The sequence below is a fragment of the Cryptotermes secundus genome, unplaced genomic scaffold (assembly GCF_002891405.2).
Source record: "Cryptotermes secundus unplaced genomic scaffold, Csec_1.0 scaffold428, whole genome shotgun sequence".
NCBI lineage: Eukaryota > Metazoa > Arthropoda > Insecta > Blattodea > Kalotermitidae > Cryptotermes > Cryptotermes secundus.
Genome location: NW_019720711.1, coordinates 137,032 through 158,160, shown reverse-complemented (window position 1 = coordinate 158,160; position 21,129 = coordinate 137,032). Strand labels below are relative to the sequence as shown.

The following is a 21,129-nucleotide window of genomic DNA, read 5'->3' as shown; positions in this document are numbered from 1 at the left end:
TGCTTAAGAATATGCTATGAGGAAAGTCAGGGAAAACCAAATGGGACTGAAATTAAATGGAACACATCAACTGTTGGTGTATGCTGATGATGTGAATCTACTGGGTGATAATACAGATACCATGAAGAAAAACATAGTAACATTAAATTAGTAAGGAGTTTGGTCTAGAAGTAAACAGAGAAAATTAAGTATATGTGGCATCAGCAGAATGCAGGGCAAAATCATGACATAAAGATAGTTAACAGATTTTTTTAAAATGTGGCACAGTTCAGATACTTGGGAACAACGATAACAAATCAAAACTTGATTCAGGAGGAAATTAAGAGGAGATTTAACTTGGGAAATGCTTGCTACCATTCAGTCCAGAACCTTTTGTCTTCTCGTCTGTTGCCAAAAAACATAAAAATTAGAATATACAAAACTATAATTTAGCCTGTGTTTCTGTATGGGTGTGAAACTTGGTCTCTGACATTAAGGAAGGAACACAGACTGAGGGTGTTTGAGGAGAATATTTTGACCGAAGAAAGATGAAGTGACAGGAGGTTGGAGAAAACTGCATAATGAGGACCTTCGTAACTTGTATTCTTATCCAAGTATAATTAGAATGATCAAGTAAAGGAGGATGAGGTGGGCAGGTCATGTAGCATGAATGGGGAAGACGAGGAATGTGTATAGAATACTGGTGGGAAAGCCAGAAGGAAAGAGACCACTGAGGAGACCAATGCGTAGGTGGGTGGATAATGTTAAAATGGATCTTAGATAGGATGGGATGGTATGGATTCGATTGATCTGGCTCAGGATAGGTACCAGCAGAGAGCTCTTCTGGACACGGTAATGAACCTTCAGGTTCCATAAAATGCTGGGAAGTTCTTGAGTAGCTGCACAATTGGCGGCTTCTCAAGAAGGATTCAGCTCTGTGTGTGAGTGAGTGAGAATTACAACAGCCATTGAGGCTTCTCCAGTGGTCTTATGATCAGGGTTCTAGTCTAGCATTCAGAAGATCCTGTGTCCAATGCCAATTATTATCATTTTCCCTCATAGCTTTCAATGTATTACAGTGTCTGCAACTAATAATGGCGAAGCCCTTGTTTTAGTACAAACTTGAGCTCAAAAATTATTTATTTTTGTTAAGTACTTTGATTAACAGAGTAAAATTACATATATCATTACCACACAGGCATATATGAGCAGTACTTTGGATGCTTCTTGTAAGGCAATACCAAAATGTAGTGATTTTCATATGCTCACATGGTGGTGAGTGACCAATGGAGAGAGAGAGTGGGGGTTCCTAATATCTGGATGAGAGGATAGTGACAAGTTCCATGTGTTGATGGGAAAAACGTCACAGGAGAGTCGTGGTTTGGGGATTTGTGCCGTCATAAGAAAAAGAATAGTATAAAATTTATTTAAATTCCACAGACCCTCCATAGCACTGAGCAAAGGACATGTCTTAATTTGAATTCAGTACTTGATGCCAAACAAACAAAATATGAGGGCTATTCAGAAAGTAACTTACATTTATTTTTGGCAACTAATGTAGGAGTGGGGGAGAGTTCGTGCATGTGAGGTAGCTTCACATGACTCATTGCCTAGTAAACCATCACATAACTTGTCACCTAGTTTACAATATTATATTTAAGCATCCTGTTACACTCTACACAATGTATGACACAAACTCCGTCCTAAGTGCAACAATTTATTATAGTTCTTTTGTCTTCTTTTCCTCTAAACTACATGTTTCGGCCATAAATGGCCATCATCAGGTGTATACTCTCACGTACATTGTCACCTAATGTTTGTTATTATCTCTACAAAGTGATATTATACTGCAGCATCCTGTTGCACTGTGTATTCTGACTTTGGGTTCTCATTCCTCACCATCTTTCTGCAACTTCATTGATATATTAATATTCACACTTCATAATCTCCATCTCTTCTCATTATACAACACTATAAATATTTTAATTTATGTTATTTTTAGATTATCATGCTGTTGTTATTTTATTTTGTATACATGTGTCTGATATATGTTTTGTTGATGTACTGGTTATACTGTATGCTCTCAGTCTGAGACTCAGCTACACACAGCACAAAAGCATATGATGTGTCCTGCAATTGATAATCCCACCAGCCATGTAATTTGCTGTTGTCCACTTTCTTCACATTAAAAACATGAGTGCTGCGGCAATCTATCATGAAATATGCACGGTTTATGGCCAAAATGTAATGAGTGAAGGAACTGTAAGACAATAGCGTAGAATGTTCAATGATCGGTAGGCAAACAAATTTTCACAACGAAGAATGACGTGGTTGGCCATCTGTATGAGTGATGATCCTGTTCGAAGTGTTGACCAAAAAATTTGTGAAAGATGCCATTTCACAATTTCAGAACTTTCATGTGAATTTCCACAGACTTTATGAATTGTTGTTCTCTATTAGATTATTACAGTTAAACATGTATTTTTCACAGTAACATGTCATGATTCACGCAATCAAATTCTCTATCAACATCACAAAATAACCCACAAATCTGCATTTTATTATTAAGGGCACATATTATTTCATCTGTGAATTTGTCCAGGATAGCACAGTCAGTATACCATCTGGCTATGGACAGCCAAGGGATTGGAGTTCAAATCCCAGTATGGACAAGATTTTTCTCCTCTCCAGACAGGTTCTGGGGCCCACCCAGCCTCCTACACAATGGGTACCAGTAGCTCTTTCCGCAGGGGTAAAACGGCCGGGGCATTAAACTGACCCCAGCCACCAAATAGTGCCAAGGTCAAGAATATGTAGATCTATACATCCACTCCCCCATATGTCTTCAAGCACTAGTGCTTAATTAGTTAAGCATTGGGACTTCACTTTTACTATATTTATACAAATTAAAAGACCTTTTATTACCCAATTTGTTCATCTGCAAGGACACCGTCGGAATTTAAAAACCCAGTTACTCTCTCAAATATTTTATTAAATGCTGTACGTAATGAAATTGGCCTGCAGTTGGGAATGCAAGATTTTTCACTCATTTAATATAAAGGTTTAACTTTTAAATACATAAGTTGTTCTGGGAAAGATCATTCAGTTACTGACTGATGGCAGCAACTGTTTAAAGAAACATCACTATAGTTTGTACAAGTTTAAATAACCTTTTCAATAGCTGCATAACTTTTCACATACCAGTAATTAGAAAACAAGGACTGAATGAGTTTTCTGCAAGTTTAAGATTGTTTGTAATAATATAATTTATCTTTTATTATTATCTAATATAGGATATTTTCTTGTTTCTGTTCTTACAGTTTTGCAGACTGTTTTTACTTTGTGACGAAACTCTAAGAACTGTTTGTTGTACGGCATATATTTTACCTCTTTAATTGCTTGATTTAAAATCCTGCAATATTTAATATACTACATTTTCATTATCTGGTTGTTACTGATTTAGCTATTCAAGTTTATACACATTTGAAAGGTGTTTTGCTTGCTTCTAGCATTCTTAAGGTGTTTATAAATATGTTGAACTTGAATTAACATTATGACTATCAAATACTAATTCCCAATTTTCATTAATTAATTAATTTACAGTAATATCATTTATCAGGCTCAGTTGTCTTCTGTAATTGAAATCATTGGAAAGAGATTATATGTTTTTTCACGTGAGCAGTAGAGTATCATGATCAAACAGCCCTTTTTTATCATCAGTTCAACAGAATAATGACCCTTCCTGGAATTATCAATAAAGACATCAATGAAAGTTACTAGAGTCATTTTGAATTTTAGTTGGGAAAAAAGCTTTTCAAATATGACTGCCACCAGCTCCAGGTTGGAAGCTGAAGCTGATGTCTCCCACAGTGGGGCTTCAAGAACTTACATGGATATGGGATACAGTATGTGGAGGAAGCCTTAGAGATCCATACCTACTGATACAACCTTCTTTTATGACATTAATACCATGAGAAATCATGCAGCAGATGCTTCCCGCAATGGTGTTCCAACAACAGACAAGGTCACATCATATGTTGAGTGTTCAAATGCACATACATTATTCTGTGGGTAAGGTTACTCAACCCACTTCTGCTGCAGTTACTGTACAAAGAATGCTGTGTTTTTCATATCCTTTCTGAACACCTGGTTTTCACTATGTATTTCCTTGGTTAGCAAAGGGACAGAGATGTATTTCATCATCACATTTTGATGATTGACAAGTTATGGATACACTCATTTCACCCAGAATTGAAGCAGCAGAGTGCTTGGTGGTACTCTCCCATCTTAAAGACAAGAAGATTGCACAGTACAGTCAGAGCACTCTGCAACTGACGAATGTCCGCGCCATAGTTCAAGTAGTTAGTCGCTGGCTTCCCACCGTGGCAGCCCAGGTTCGATCCCGGGTCTGGTCAAGTGGGATTTGTGGTGGACAAAGTGGTGCTGGGGCAGGTTTTCTCTGAGTACTTCGGTTTCCCCTGCCAATCTTCATTCCACCAACTGCTCCACAATGACCCTCACCTATCATCTGGGGCTGGTACAATAGGCCAGAAGTGGCCGCAGTACAAGGGACTTAATCCCACCCCACTAGCAGAGACTTGACTGTTTACTTCACAGCAGTGTCAACTGCACAGTGTTACTACATGTTATGGTGCAACCTGTCCTGTGTCAGAAACAACAAGATCTACTGGAATGTGCCATAATTATCTTACAGGACAATGCAGTACGCAGTCACCTCATGATGCACACAGCTTAGTAAGAGCTGAAGTTTAAGCTGCTGGCACCCCTGCCTTGCTCCTCAGAATTATGATGATGCAATTTTATTTTTAGGGTCAAGGAATCACTTTGTAGATGCCGGTTTTCATATGCAGATGCCATCAATAAAGATTTCACAGCATCATTACATTATCTGAGCAGATAGACACAGAAATGACTGCTGCCTCACTGATGGAAAGTGTAATGGTCTTGCTGATAAGATAATACATGTATGTTGTGGCATACTGAGTGCTGACCTTATGCAGGAAATTTCTGAAATATTACCCATATTGACATTTTCTTATTGTAGTTANATGGACTTAAATCAGTGCAACAGGATGCTAAAATATAACATTAGTAATATTACCCATATTGACATTTTCTTATTGTAGTTCAATAATACCCTGCCAAATAAAAGTCACATATAGTTGATACCACCAATCTGCAAGCTTGATCCTCACTGGGGTTCTAAATTATCAGAAAACATCATAAAAGTCCAAGAAATGGCACATACCTACCATAAATGATCACTCTGACCATCAACTAACAGGCTGAGTACTAGAAAATCCATTTTCAACTCCATCCCCCTCTCCCGTACAGCCACTTAGCCAAGAGCAAACTCACAAATTCAGGTTGGTAACTGTAATTCAATGCATGCCAGCAGACTGTTCCAGAAATCCCTACTGACTATATCAATAATAACAGTATGGATACAGACTTGATCATGCAAGTGGGCTCAAGTGGTAATGTTTCTGACTTGAATTTGTGAAGTCTGAATCTCAGTTACGATACCAACTATCCATGGTTTTCTTCAGTATCTTCAGGTAAATGCCATGATAGTGTCTTAAATTGGGCCACAAACCCAGCCTTCCATCTCCCTTTAGTCATTACCAACAATCATCCAATAATAATAATAATATTACACTACAGAGACTGTTTTTAAGAGGCTAGGTTGAACATATTTTACATGTTCAAGGGACTGAGAAAATAAAAACACTTTCTATGAAAGAAGTCTGCAAATGACTTTGATCATCTGCTGTAACAATTAATAAATATATATAAAACGATTGGTTCTCACTCATGTAATATTTCAGAAAACAGTGAAAAGGTTTAAACAAGATGGAACAGCTGTTCAGATTGTGATAAACAATATCTAATTTTGATACAAAGAATGAATTACCAATGAAGTGTTTTCATAAAATCTCTGTTTCTGAGAGCAGCAACAATTCTGTGTAACAGAACTGTTAGAAAATTGGTATTTGAATTAATGGATGGACAGGGACACCAGTTACAAATTACCCACAACCTGGTAAAATTTAAAAGATGGCAAGGGAACTACAATATTAAAACTTGCAGCATGACATGTCAACAGATCCTGGATGATGACTGACAGGAAATGTAAATTTAACAATTGTGCATAAAATGTAAAACATGATTCTATATTATGACCACAACATGTCAATGGATCACACAACTGTTTATTGCTGCAGAATACTTTTGGTAATAAAATATTTTTGCAGACCCCTCAAAACATAAACTTATGTTTCATAAGTACTTTTTTAAATTTACAACCCTACATTCAGAAAGTTAAATTAAAGAGTACCCTCACTTATCTGACTCTCAGGTTCACTAAAAAATTGTTCATAGCCAGAAAAATCTGTGACATATTCTTAATGTACATCCTCCAAAACTCTATTTTTGTATAAGGACAACTCGGTTTCTTTTCATGTGCAAAGTCACTTGTGATAGCTGTTACCTTGGATATCTTATTTATCTTTGTACAAATGTCTGCTCAGTCTGCTAATCTCTGGAACCACCCTGTGTCATAAAGATATACAGAAAGCTGGAATGGACTGTTAACACTAAATACCAGAACTTCTAAGCGCAGTACAACTACATGAACCAAAACTCTCATGATAACCAATGAGCTCAATGCTCAGCAGTAGCATACTTAAACTGCCATCAATTTTGTCATGACATGCCCTTAACATCGTTGAATTAAACAGCCTTGACTTTATCAAATTTACAATCTTTACAACCTCATCAAACATAGTTTTCAATACAGTTGGAATCATTTTCATAGCAAGAGACTGATAAAGAATGACAGAGTATCAATTAGTGCATTCTGATAAAATGACTTTAACGTGTAGAGTAAAAGTATTCATTTTTCCAACTACTGATCATATGCCATCTGTGACAATACCAACACACTGTTTCCAATGAAGGCCTTTTTTCAGCAACGTATAGGCTACTTTAAATTAAAATATCTTCTCCTGTAGTATGAAGAGATCACGTTTTGTACATAAACATTTGCTCTTCAACTTTATTACTATACACATGTCACAAATTCAAGAAAAACAGGATTCATCAACCTGCACAGCAAAACCCTGACTGACCCAACTACTTATTTTATTCACGTTCAGTATGACAACTTATGTCCTCTATTCTTCTGGGAACTGTAATATTTGAAATGGAACTTTTTTGATAGCCTTCAAGTGATTATCATTAAGCACACATTAAATTATATCTTATACAAAAGTATGGTCAGATTTCTTGGCAATTGTATGAACTTCTCTGCAATAAGCAATATGACAGCTCACTTTATATGATGCATCACACATATTTCCATCCACACCTTATTGATTACTGTTGGATTATTTTGAGAATAGTTCAGTTCATCACATTTACATTTAAGAAATGCTATAGATTTTCTTTCCAATCAACATGTTTGTGTGTACAAGCCATTGTAATTTTTCTGGGAAACATAGAACTGTTTCTTAAAGTTTCCTGGCATGGTACACACTGTGCAAGAGTTGCAATGGACACATCAACACATGTAAATCCTGAATGGAGACAGTTACCATTTATGTTTCTGTCATAATTTGTCTTTGGTATCTGAAGTACTTGTAGCTCCATTTCCCTATTATTGTGGAAATGGTCTTGCTCTGTTTTCCTTTTTCTTCAAACTTCCCACTGTGAGCCAGTGAACCATCATAAGGGTTCAAGAATGAAAAAAACATGACACATGATTTTCTGACACTAAGATCTATAAATAATCAACACAACTCTATGAAGCCCAGGTATGAACTGCCAAAATATATTGGAAGCAGTGTCACTGAGCAACAATTTTAATGTTGTCACCTGACAGACAGACAATACAAATTAAGGGAATTTCTCGGGCAACTGTTCATGCAAATTCAATCACTGTTCCTCCTATATTGTTGGACTACGAATATACACAATGTCTACCCAGAGACTGATAATTCTCTTTCCATATGACATAATAGTGTGACTTACAAGAGTAATGAAGCAATGTGTAATGTTCACTATACTGTTCTGACAGCAAAAAGGAAGTCAGTCCTCCATTAGACAGCATTCTGTTTTGGATCCCTTCAGACTATCTGGCAGAAACCCAGGGTACTACAAAACACAGTCTGAGAAATGCTGAAATGGGTCATACTTTTGTTATGTGGGTTACTTAAAAATTTCTACTGACTGCAAGAAACATTTATCTAGTGTCAAAAAAAGATTAAGGATGTTATGTAAGCCAAACTGTATAGACAGGGAACAAGACCTCAGCAAATAAGACATGGATTCATATTTATAACCCCAAATCTAGAAGACAGTCAAAGCAAAGGAACCACAGTATCAAGCCTTGGATTAGCAGAAAAGTTCTAGTTTGGGATCAAGATAAAATTGGTCTCTTACTTCTGAAGGAAGTAATAGCAGTTTGACAGCTGATTTAGTCATAAATTTCTTTCACAAATATCATGGTTTGTATGGAAACATTACATATGCACTACATAACACACGAGATGGGAAGAATGTGTAGCAGGACATAAGAATTTTGGGCGTAAAGAACTGGAGGAATGTAGCATCGAATAGAGAAGAATGGCAAGGAATCCTGAGGAATGCCAGGGCTCACAAAGGGATGTCGTGCCAGTGATGATGATGATGACATAACACATGAAAGACCTTGAAAACAAAAATTTGTTTTATAGCTCTGGAGCAGGAAAAGTGCTAAAGGTGTTTAATGCATTATCACTGTTGACAGATTTACTTATAAATAAATTTAAATTAAGGAAAACTAGCATACAGGAACAGCCTTAAATTCTCAGTTTTACAAAGAACTGCAGTTGATATAACCTAGAAGTCTAATAAGGAAAAAAAACAGTTATTTGAATAATACTACTGAGTGTGGTAGGAATCAGATCTTCAAGCAAATGTTATTCATTTGTCAATCTGACACATCTGCAAGTAACATATTAATGTAGAGGTGGAAAAGTCATGACACTTACAGCACTTACCAACATCAGGAACAAAGGTAAATATAGGCTGTGAAGTTCTCTAAATTAGTTGGTTACTCCATATATTACTTAATGATGCTGTATCAATGAAAAGCTTAATTAGTCAACCTAGATGAGATGGTGAAATATATCGTCTGTTAGAAGGGTTGGATAGCAATCAATCATGGCCTATTTGAAAGAAAGATCTAAGAATTGAATTTCAGGTTCTGAGGTGAATCATAAAAATCTTCAAACACAATAGCCAATTCTGTGGCTGGTACCAAAAGCTGACACATGCTGAACACAGCTGCTGCTCTAGCTAGCCTGTTCAGTGGATGGGTTTGTATACCACAAAGTTGAAAAGAGACCATGGAAAGTCAGCAGCTGATGAGTGTTCATTTTTAAAGAAAAAATAGGTGAAGGTAAATTTTATTTACACATATAAAAAGTAAAGATACATTCTGGCACAAAAGTAATACACATCACTTTATATGATTTTGTTCCAAAATCACTAGAACCTACAACGGTTCACCCATTCCCTTCGCATTGTACTTTACAGTCAGGATAACTTCCTGTGACCACATATATACATGTGTACATATTTTAATAACAGCTGTTCTTCATTTGATGACATCACCAACATACTGTTTCAAACTCTGCAGGATTTCACAGCATTGGTAGTTCCTAAATTACGATTTCAACACAGAGCAGAAATTTAATTACTTACATCAAGACTTGCTCCTGGGCCCAGCGTCTTGCTCTGTTCTTCAGAACACAATCTGAAATTCTTGAGAACGTGAACTGCACTGGACAGCGTCGTGAGGTAATATCCTCCCTCACCAGACAGAAGTGAGGGGTGCAGCAGCCCCCACATGTAATCAGCTTCTATCTCTGCAGCCAACATTCCACTTTGTACCAACACCCACACAAACAAGGGTAGGAAGTCATCTGCTCCCAGCGCTACACACCTTTGGTTTGCAGATTTCACCTGTTCAAAAAATCAATATAGATGTTAGTGTTGCAACAAAAGATGGAAAATGAGGATACATCCAATGTCTTGCATATAAATTGTTGAATTCATGGCCATTACCAGCACTGTATACTTCAACTGATGTATTTGTGTCAAAGTCCATCATGCTGGTAATATCATGAAAGGACATCACCAAGGTGCAGGTGAACTTCTGCAGATAACAGAAAGAGCTTTGCCACGTCAAGTCAGGTATGTACAGTATGTGGAGTGTCTTTTTTATTATAAACCTTAAATTCTACCTTCAAGATTATGTGTCTTCCATGCAGCCCTTTTTACACTCATGGCAGATGTGAGTTAACAATTACTTTGAATTACAATTCAGAGAAAAACATTGTGGTCAATTATTTTCTATAATTACATAGTTTAAACAGCAGAAGTTACTTAAAATCAATGATGTGGAAACATGATCATGAATGATTAGAAGATAAGGAAATGGAAGGAAACAGTCAATGCTTGTCTGAAATCAATATCTCAGCAAATTGCATGGAGAAACTGACAAAAGGAACCTTTGGTTAGCCAGTAGTCTGGCCAAGATTCAATGTAAATACTTCCCAAATACAATTCCAGAACATTACTACCACAGGAATGTGTTCAATAATGCAGGCAGCAGTGAGATTTGAAGAAGAGAGAATCAGGAATTTCTATGACACTTGGAGAAGCCAGTTGGAAGACCTGGGATGTTACATAAAACTAATTAATACTCATTTCAGTTCAAAATTTAACAACTTCACTGTCAGGTATATTATTCTAACTTGATTGAAAATCTCTCCAAGTTAACTGCAGGAAATATCAGGTTCATTATGACAGGTGTCAACCACTATTTCTGTTCTCTGCCAGCCTAACATTTGCATTATCTGACCCTAAACCAAAGCAAGAGGGTGAGAAATTAAAAAGGGATGGAGATATCAAACTCTCCCATAACAATATAAATTCTTTCAACATCATCAGGAACTCATAGTAAAGTGAGAAACAAAACCTCAGAAGCTGTGATCTAATCATAATGGATCAACTGAATAAGCAAGCTGAGGGAAACTACCATACAAATTACAACTGTCTCTTATTCACTCTCTCATCTCATATTCTGGGCTTTCACTTATCATTTTTGAAGGAATCTCTCATACTACATTCTTAAGATACGGATCTCACAGACAATGTTAATACGGGGTCCAAATATGGATTCACAGAGTACCCATACCGAGTTGAAAATTGTTCCAATGCAAGCGAGTAGACTCTCCAGCTTGTCAAGTGGGGAGTCTACCTCCTGCAATTTGGTCAGTAGATGGCAGATGGTTTCAAGAGCTTCCTCTGAGGGGGGAGCTATCCTGGCACGGACACCTAGCTCATGCATTGGTTTGGTACGTGCATACTGGATGTTGTCTGCCAGCAGTTGGATTGCACCGGTGCGTGTGTACTCCTCCACAAACAGCTGATATAGATGCTCTTTCAGGGGCCTCACAACCAGCTTGTGCATCACACTTTCTAAGATGGCATCCAGATTCAGAAATTCTGTAGACTTCAGCTGTTTAGAGAAAGTAAATTTCATTTAGTTAAGGAAGTAACGAAAGGCATGTGAAACCCTAGAACTGTAATAAACAAACACACTGATAAAACAAAAGCCTCTCAAACAAAAGTATCCAGGAATAACTCGATATTTGGGGGTTATGGCTTTGTAACAAGAAAATACAGAGAAGGCCAAAAAAAAAGTTTTCCACTAGCTGAGGCTCTAGGTTCTCAGAGCAGTGAAAATTAAGATTGTGGTCTACTGGGTCATGACACTGTCGTCATGGAGATGAAACCAGCAGACTCCTCTGAAATATTGGCTACATATTGTATTGCGTTAATTTGGCTGAGCTGAAGTAACTGACTATAATAGTATGCCCAGAAAGTTCAACACTGTAACTGGGCATGATTCTGATGCAGTTTCTTCCACTTCCCTTCTTTCAGAACTGTTTTCCTATAATCAATCTCAAATCAAATACTGTTACTTCACAGTATGGGCTTCAAATGCCAAAGTACTTTTATGTTGTTATAGTAAGTAAATAATGGTGTGATCTGCATTGTCATATTTTCAAGGTATGAAATGGGTATCAGATGAAGTTTCTCTCTTGAAAACTAGTTTCAGTCTCAAGATGTTTCCTGCAGTTTCATTTTCAAAATACTGTGTTATGAGCCTTACAGCTCCAGACAAAAAAATAGTGAAAGATTTATTCTACCATTTTACTTACATAAATGAATTCTCTAATAGCAATGTATAATGTCAGTCTGTCAGGCTTATTACTTCCAATCAACAAATTGTAACAGACATATGTTCCCACTGTTACTCTGCTGAAAGTGGATACCTCATTATTCAGTGTCCTTAAGCTATCTGACTGCCTTCTCCTATTTTTTATATTTCAACATTAGCTGTGTGAGATCCAAAGTACATAACTGAACTATAAGTGAATTTTGGATGATAATTGTCTCTTTTATATGCGTTCTAATTTGGCGCACTTGATTAATGGAATGAGTAATGAATGAACGTCTTAATGGAAATTTTAATGTGTATTATAAGTATTTACCTCATTTAATTGCAATATTACTGTATTATTGTATAGATATTATGTATTCTAACTTGACTTGTTCCATATCCTATGGTGTCTCACCTGTACTGGATTTACGGAATGTAAATAAATTCAATTCAATTCAATTCAATTCAATATTTCAGCTAAAAAGTGTCTACACAGTGCAGCATTTCCTTTGCACTCACTACACATACTGTTTAAACAAGAAAAGACTGCCCTTTGTATAACTATCTATCTCTCAGTGAAAAGACACAGTTACAAGAGAATATCAATCACTGGACAGTGTGTTTCTACTGTAACAAAAACCAGCGAGCTGCATTTTTTATTTCAATGATGAGGTGATTAGGAGAAGCCATTACAGTAATCTCCCCATTATCCAGTGTGAACGGAATATGAGATGTTCTCATTATTCAAATTTGTTGGTTGCATGAGAAAAACTCTTATATGAACCCAATTTTCACACAATTTTCACCCTATTACAGTCTTGCACATATTTATGTTTTCTGTTTTGAAGTCAAAACAGTAAGTTTTTGCTGTAATTCTTCTGTGGTAGTATTCTTAGGTGACACAGTGTATTGATGAGCATAATATTTTTGTCTATACTCTAATGTAATCACAATTTAAAGTAGCTTCTACCATAATCAGAGATTACTATGACTGCAATGGCACCTACATGGGGGAGGAAGATGGGAAGTGCTACTAGTGACTGCTAGGAGAATAACCATATAGCGGATAAATATATGTACACTGCAACTTTGTTTCTGAAGCAGCATTATAAAAATTGTACATTTTCTTTGACATTTTTGCCTCCTGCAAAGAAGAATTCCAGATGCCTGGATACTGGATGATAAGGAGCTTAATGTATTTTGCTTATGCACAAAGCGATTCACAGCAAATCCAAGCACTATGCCATGAAAGTTCTGAACACAAACTGCAGAAATACTGGAAGAAGAAAGCCTTTGTCTTTCCGCTAATTTCTAAACTATCAGTATATGTGCACAGACCTCACATGTGGAAAGACTGACCTTCACTCTTTCTTTCTCAACTTCCTTTTCGAACTCACGCTCTCCATGTTTGACAAGGTAATTCTTCATACCAGACATGAACTGTCTCATATTACGCATCACCACTTGGGGGTTGGTTTCACGTGAGTCCCGTGTACATGCAATGAAGTTATCAATATTTTGTGCAAATGTTGTACTCTTATCTGCAGCAAGGTGCAAGGCATAAGCTCTGATGGATGCCCCTGTTCCTCCCAGGTCACGGTTCCTCAGTGCCTGCAGTCTGGGAGGAGCTGCAAGCAAGATAAAACAAACAAGTAATATAGGACTCATCACTTGCAAGGTGCATATTAAGATACTAAAGGATTAGACTTCTAAGATCCAATACCATTTTAAATATCAATACACTATTCATATGCTGTCACATAACAAACTTCACAGGTCAAGTTACAACTCATGGTTATCATCCTGTTACCAGTGTATTTAACAGTCACTATGAAGTTATTTTCTATTTTTCTTACAAAGAAAAAGAGATGTTGCATACTTTCAGAGTTTTATTACAAGATAAAATTACAGGAGTCTATACAGAATGGCACTAGTGCTGTTCCCATGGCCATCATATTTGTACTGTTGATGATAAAAGGTTATACAATTTCCAAGGATGTCTGTAGCTGAAGTAGACAACAGAAAATCCTGCACATATCCTGAACAAAGAACTGTGTTTCTTTGGAAACCTAGACACTTATTATTGTTTCATTCACTGCATATTTTCATGCACTCTCTTCCAGTCATAATATTCCAGGGTTCAAAAGAGTAATTGTTTCTGCTATGTCCACTGAATGTGAAATTAGCTTTCAAAAGTTTAAAACAGAATAACATTACAAGCTGGAATATTCAACAGAAGTGAACAAGGTGGAAGCAAATATATTCAGGGTTGAGGCAGCACAGGCTCAAACTAAAAACAAGCAGACTCAGGTCTCATGGTGAAGAATTAATCACACCTACTGAAATATCTACTTCATGTCTCACATTGTGCTACCATATATAGGTATGCTGAATATTATATCACAAAATTTTTAACATCTTTGGCTACCAGGATGAAAATCAATATACTCTACAAGCCAGAGTATGTCAAAGCTTGAGAATCCCCCCCCCAAATGTGTATGAATACTGGAAGTATGTTGAAAATTGAATCTACCATCTTTCTAGTGTTGACGTATTGGTCTATGTCACAATCTGAAAATGACACAACCCCATCCCCACAGTAGACACAGGAACAGCAAAACAGATATAAATGTTAGTTACAGATTGCATTATGCATTAAACACCACAGTAGTTTCAGACTGCGCTTCTGTCGCACCTTATTATAAGATACTCGCATACACTTACACATATCCTCATCTTCCTTCAAAATAGTAGCTGTTGGCTGCTATTCAAGTCTGCCAATGCTGGTACAGCTGCTGGAAACACTGGTGAAGGTTCCATACTCCTTCCCTTGTAGTAGTGACGATCTCCTTGGCCAACCGAAATTGACACCCACATACCTTTTCTTTCAAGTGGGGAAAGAAAAAAAATTGCATTGTGCGACATCAGGCGAGTATCGGGGGGCAAAATGGTGACATGTTGTTTTGCCAGCTCCTCTTGTACAAGCACACAGCGATGTACAGGGACACTGTCATGTAGTGACAGCCAGTTCTTCCTGCACTAAAGCTCACGATGCTCACAGCAAATTTAATTGCATAGATGGTGAAGGCTCTCCTTGTAGCAGTGCATCTGTACTGGATCTCCATCTGGGATGAATTCCATGTGAACAATTCCAGATGAGTCAAAAAACAGTTCAAGCATTACCTTGCCTCTTGACCTATCTTGTCATGGTTTATTGTTCCTTGGCAATAATGGTGATTGCCAAGTGGCCGATTGTCTTTTCTATTGCGGATCATACAGAGAACACCATGTTTCGTCTCCTGTTATGATCCAGTTGAGAAACGTCCCATCTTTGTCAGCACTATCAATCAGGTCACTGCAAATGCTCATGCAGTCATGACATTGGTCCTGTCCTGGGTAACAAGAGATGTGTTCAGGTCATTAGAGAGAATTGTGTAGCAAGAACCATAGCTAATCCCTGCTGCTGCTGTGATTTCATCTACCATTTGGCAGCAGTTAGGATGCACCGACGTTGCAATTTCTTGGATCTTGTGTTCAGTTCTGACTGTTCTTGGCTAACCACTATGCTCATCATGTTCCAAACTGTCTCTCCTCTGTGCAAAACGTTTGTGACACTTAAACACAGCACTATGGCCCAAGGCCTCTTCACCACATGCTTGCTCGATCATCTGAAATGTTTCGCTAGCAGATTTGCCTAATTTTTGGTAGAACTTGATGTTTTCCCGTTGGTCAAACTGTGACATTCTTGATTTACACCGCTCACACAGACAACTATCCGTCACAACAGTGACTTTCTTTCTGAATACATAACATGCACACAACTGCTTCTTTCTGGGCGAGAGAAGAATGGACACAGCACATCTTGTGACTCCACGTATCTGCTGTAGTGCATAACAGCGCCACTATGCAACCAATCCACGAAATTGACTGTACTACGTATGTCCATAATTTCTGAGAATAGATTTTATGCACTGAACATCAAAACTTTTGTTAAAGAGTTCTGTCTTCTTGAATGTAACATCTCATAGTCTGCCGAATGTCAACTGACGTTTAGGATGAACATGTTGCCTCTACTTTCAGGGTTGAAAAGTAAGCCAATCTAGGCACCAGCATGAAGCAGGCAACAAGCAAAAATTGAGGTGATATGTTCCTCCAAAACATCAGATGACTTTCAACAGACTACATGGTATTATATACCAGACAACAGAACTCTTCATAACCACTGCTGTGAGAAACTCAAATCCTACAAATTTCATGCTGGTCTTCTATGCTATCCACATATTCACATGTTATTCATATTTCAGCTCCAACTTGTGACATCTGTGACTTGAACACAAGATTTCAGAGGTTCCATCATTCTTTAAATTGGAAAAACGAGCCATTACATGTACTTACTACGAAAATCGCCAATTAATTGGGTATTTCATTTAAAATCCTGCAAATGACTGACAGAAAATCACTCTTCAAAATAAAAAAAAAAAACTTTGGGGCACATGCACTTACGAAGATCATTGATCTATCATTAACTGAGTTGACAGATGCCATAAATCACATAACACATGGACCCCGTAAACTCAGGATTGAGTAGTGTAATTATAGCACACATTCATGGTCTGACAATAAAGGTCCCGAACTCATCGCAGTAAAATTGCTACACACCTCATTGTTGAATATCACTGTGGTCACCGTCAAAGTGCTCCCATTGAGAAGCTATGCACCGATGCCAGCGCCTGGTCCACCCTTCAAAACAATTTTTGAATTGGTTTTGTGGAATGGCCTTTAGAGCTTCCATCATATTATTCCTGATGCCATCAATGTCATCAAAATGCCTTCCTTTCAATATTTCCTTTATCTTCAGGAATAGAAAAGTCATTGGGGGTAGATTCGGTGAATAGGGAGGGTGTTCCAGGGTAGTTATTTGTTTAATAACTAAAAACTCCCTCACATACAGCGTTGTGTGAGCAGGTCCTTTGGAACCATTTTTGCACACACCTTCATCATGTCAAGATCTTCAGTTAAGATTTTCCTAGCTGCTTCTCTATGGATGGTCACTTGATCTGCTATACTCCTGTCAGTCAGCCGACGATTTCAAGCACAATTTGACAAAATTTTTCGAAATTTTCTTCAGTTCTGCTCGTTGCTGGCCGTCCTGAACCCTCTTCATCAGTGACACTTTCCCTTCCCTCGGAAAAACGTGTCATCCAATTGTCAACTCTGTTTTCTTCATAGCATTATTCCTGTAAACTTTCAGTAACATCTCTCTGATTTCACTTCCACTCTTTCAAAGTTTAGCAATAAATTTAATGTTCATTCCGACATTCTCATGATGGCACACTGAAACACACACTGACATTAACAGACGCCACTCAGAAAGAGACTGCCATAGATCAACAACAACACGCTGTGAAATGCTGATATGTCAATGTCATCAAACCATACTGATTTTTTGTCCACTGCTGCAAGCACATGGTGGCGAGTTCGTGAACTTTATTGTCAGACCTCGTATATAATCACAGGACTTACCCTTGCATTTTGCATGGGCCTAGATACTGAATGGCTGAATCACATAATTACATAGAGGTACAAGGTAGAGGTATGAGAGCCACAAGTATGCCTATCACACATGTCCTGCTTCCTGGGTATGGTTCACTAAGCATAAGCAAGTGTTACTATCTAAATACATGTTACCATAAAAGGCTTATGTATGCCTAACACACATACATATCATGCTGTCTGAGCCTTGTTCGCCAAGAATAAGCAAGGACATACATACAAACAAGTAAATTCCACAGTAAATTAAACCAGTTTAATGTGTCATTTGATGTAAAATTAGTAGAATACAGTAAATTACAAAGCACAATGAAGAGAAAGAAAATAATCTGGGTCTATATGAGATGACTACTATTCAAACCTTTGCTTGAAACAAATAAGTTACACTGTAATTTTACTGGCATTGTAAGATCACCATAATTTTTTCAAACAAAGATGGAAAATTTGGTCATGAACAACAAGCCACACACAACCCACTACTAGGGAAATACTGTGATCCAAATTCTGTTACAATATTCATAAAGGATATAAACTGATTATCACTGTAGGTCACGAAAACAAGAGTTTTGAAGATGGATATAGACACCATATCCAATTGCTTCTGCTAAGAGAGTATCCAGATAGTATCATTAGTGGGTTTAGGGGTGCTTAACACCACAGTTATTTGCACCTATATCACAGACAGTATCATTCAGAAATTTATTCGTGCACTAAGCTTCCATCAAATTGAGGTTACTACAACATGGATCTAATTCGTGACTCCATTTTCAAAATTATGTATGCTGGATTCGCTAAGGCTGTTTATGTACAAACACGACTTACTAAAAATATCTGTAACATTTACAATCTGTATGCAGTAGTGTAGTTGGTTGAGACAATATGCTACAAACCAGAAGGTTGCAGGTTCGAGTCCCAATGAGGTGGATTTTTTTCCAATTTACCTAATCCTTCCAGCCGAACTATGGCCCTGGGGTTGACTCAGCCTCTAACAGAAATGAGTACCAGGAATCTTCCTGGGAGGTAAAGGGTGGCCGGCACGTAAGGCTGACAACCTTACCAGCATCTGTGTGCAGATTTTATGGAAGATGTGGGAGCCTCAACCTCTCACAATCTTATGGGCCTCCATGGCCTATTACATGGATAGTTTTGCCTTTGTGTGTGTATATTTGAAGGGCAAGTGAACATGTTAAATTTACATATGTTCCAAGTAGGAACAAAAATGCTAACTGTTATAAGGACAGAGGGGAAATATTTAGCGCAAGTAAAGATATTTAGTAGAAACAAAACATTAATAATAATAATAATAATAATAATAATAATAATAATAATAATAATAATAATAATAATAATAATAATAATACAGTATTGCGATGCTCTGGAATCAATGTCAGAAGACATCAAGGTACAGCTGCAGACCAGGATTAAACGCAGTTCAAAATTTGCTTTTTAAGTCGACACGTCAACAGATGTTATGGGATTAGCTGTGCTACTTCTATTTGTCAGATACTGTTTCAAAGCAATAGCCCAAGAAGAGTTCATGTTCTGTCCACTGCTTTCAGAGACATGTACGAGTACAATGGATGATATATTCAAGGCAGTGAGTGACTGTTTCATAATGGAAGAAGTTTCTTGGAGAAACCGCGTTGGCATTTGTACAGATACAGCAGCGGCTCTGACAAGACACAAGAAGGGTTGAAGTGTGGCAAATTGATCCCCATGTGAACTTTATACATGTATCAGTCTTGCATAGGCTTTAACATAATGTGACCTTGAACCACAACTACACTATGTGCTAGAAGGTGCAGTGAAATTTCTGAACTCGTTAAAAGCTCCCCCATTGAACTTTCACTTATTTGTAGTTTTGAGTGAGGAAATACAGACAGACCACAAGTCACATCTCTAGCATTTGGAGGTAAAGTGGTTATCAAGTTATCAAGAAGTAAAGTCCTTAACAGATCAGTAGATCTGAAGGAGGTACACAGATTTCTACAGTACTTTGGTTCCCAACTATATCAACACTTCTTAGAAAAGAAGTGGCTTACTCCTCTGTCATATCTGTCAGATATATCTGACAAGCACAACGGATGAAATTCCTCTCTTCAAGGTCCAAATACATCTGTTTTTTCTGATATTTTGCATGGTTTGGGTCTTAATGAGAAAGACGATGCTACGGAAAAGCTTTTGTGAAAGTTAACACTCTAAATGTGTTTGCCAGCATGAGGGAATACCTATAAGAAGCTGAGTACATATTTAGGAAATTACACCACATGTTTCAACTCCTCTCACTAATTTTGAGAACTGCTTTCCAGAAAAGAAACTGTCGGCAACCTGAATAGACACAAAATCCAAATGCCGTCACAATCAGTGGGAAAATAGGTCCACTTTCTATAAGAGCCAAGGAACCGCTATTAGAACTATATTGTGATATCTTCCGGAACTGCACACAAAAAAGGACACTTGGAACACTCAAAATCAGTTACTGAGATGTTACTACTTCTTGGAAAGACATGTCTGTGTGTGTGTGTGTGTGTGTGTGNTGAGAGAGAGAGATTTGTTTGTGTGTGGGTTGTGGGGTGGGTGGGGGGGGGGGGGGAGTTCTGGAAGATCTAATCGCCTACTTTCCTTTGATATGACACGGACCACATAGAAAATGGCACTCCAACAATTCTTTGTTACCCCTGGAATGTGTTTAACGAACCGTTGTCCAGCAACGATAGGGGGATACATAGACAGATGCACAGAATCTCCTTTGATATGACGTGGATCACATAAAAAAATTAAAGAGTTCAACAATTCTTCTATTGTTGTGTATTAGTTGCTGCGGTAACGTTTTTATTGAGCCGTTGTCAGCAACATACACATGAAAACAGAGACTTGATGACAGGTATTTATGAAGTAGGCCTTTAAGATGAGCTCAGGTGCCACGATGTATATACCAAGTCTCACAAAGACTTGTTCATGCATTCAAACCTTAAGGGGGGGGAGATACACAGAGGAAGGAGATTGCATAAGGCTACTTTAGCAAAGTGGGCTAAAAAGAAATTCAGCAATGGCAGCAATTAAATTGAAATAACGTAACCACCTCAATTTCAAAGTGACTTATGACCAGGGCCCGGATTCTGATGACATGTCATCTTTTTTCCTTGTATCCTATGTGATGCTCTTAAATATATAAATCTCGGATATGAGCTGCTGGTTACAGAAATGTAAATTTTATAGGTAATTTTTTGTCATTTTTATATTTAAGGTCATTTTTTTTCCATTTTTGTAAATTTTTGGACTTTTATGGGTATTTCTCGTAA

The 21,129-nt window shown here is 37.5% G+C and overlaps 1 protein-coding gene across 1 annotated transcript in view; it reads right to left on the bottom strand.

The window, feature by feature from the left end:
- Nucleotides 1-21,129, bottom strand: part of LOC111871696 (protein sprint) — a 117,734-nt gene that overhangs the window by 6,454 nt on the left and 90,151 nt on the right. Inside the window, exons 12-14 of the mRNA XM_023864964.2 lie at nucleotides 13,637-13,905; nucleotides 11,246-11,569; nucleotides 9,748-10,008 (exon numbers count right to left, since the gene is read on the bottom strand). Of these exons, the coding sequence (XP_023720732.1) occupies nucleotides 9,748-10,008; nucleotides 11,246-11,569; nucleotides 13,637-13,905 (854 nt within the window). The remainder of the gene's footprint in view (nucleotides 1-9,747; nucleotides 10,009-11,245; nucleotides 11,570-13,636; nucleotides 13,906-21,129) is intronic.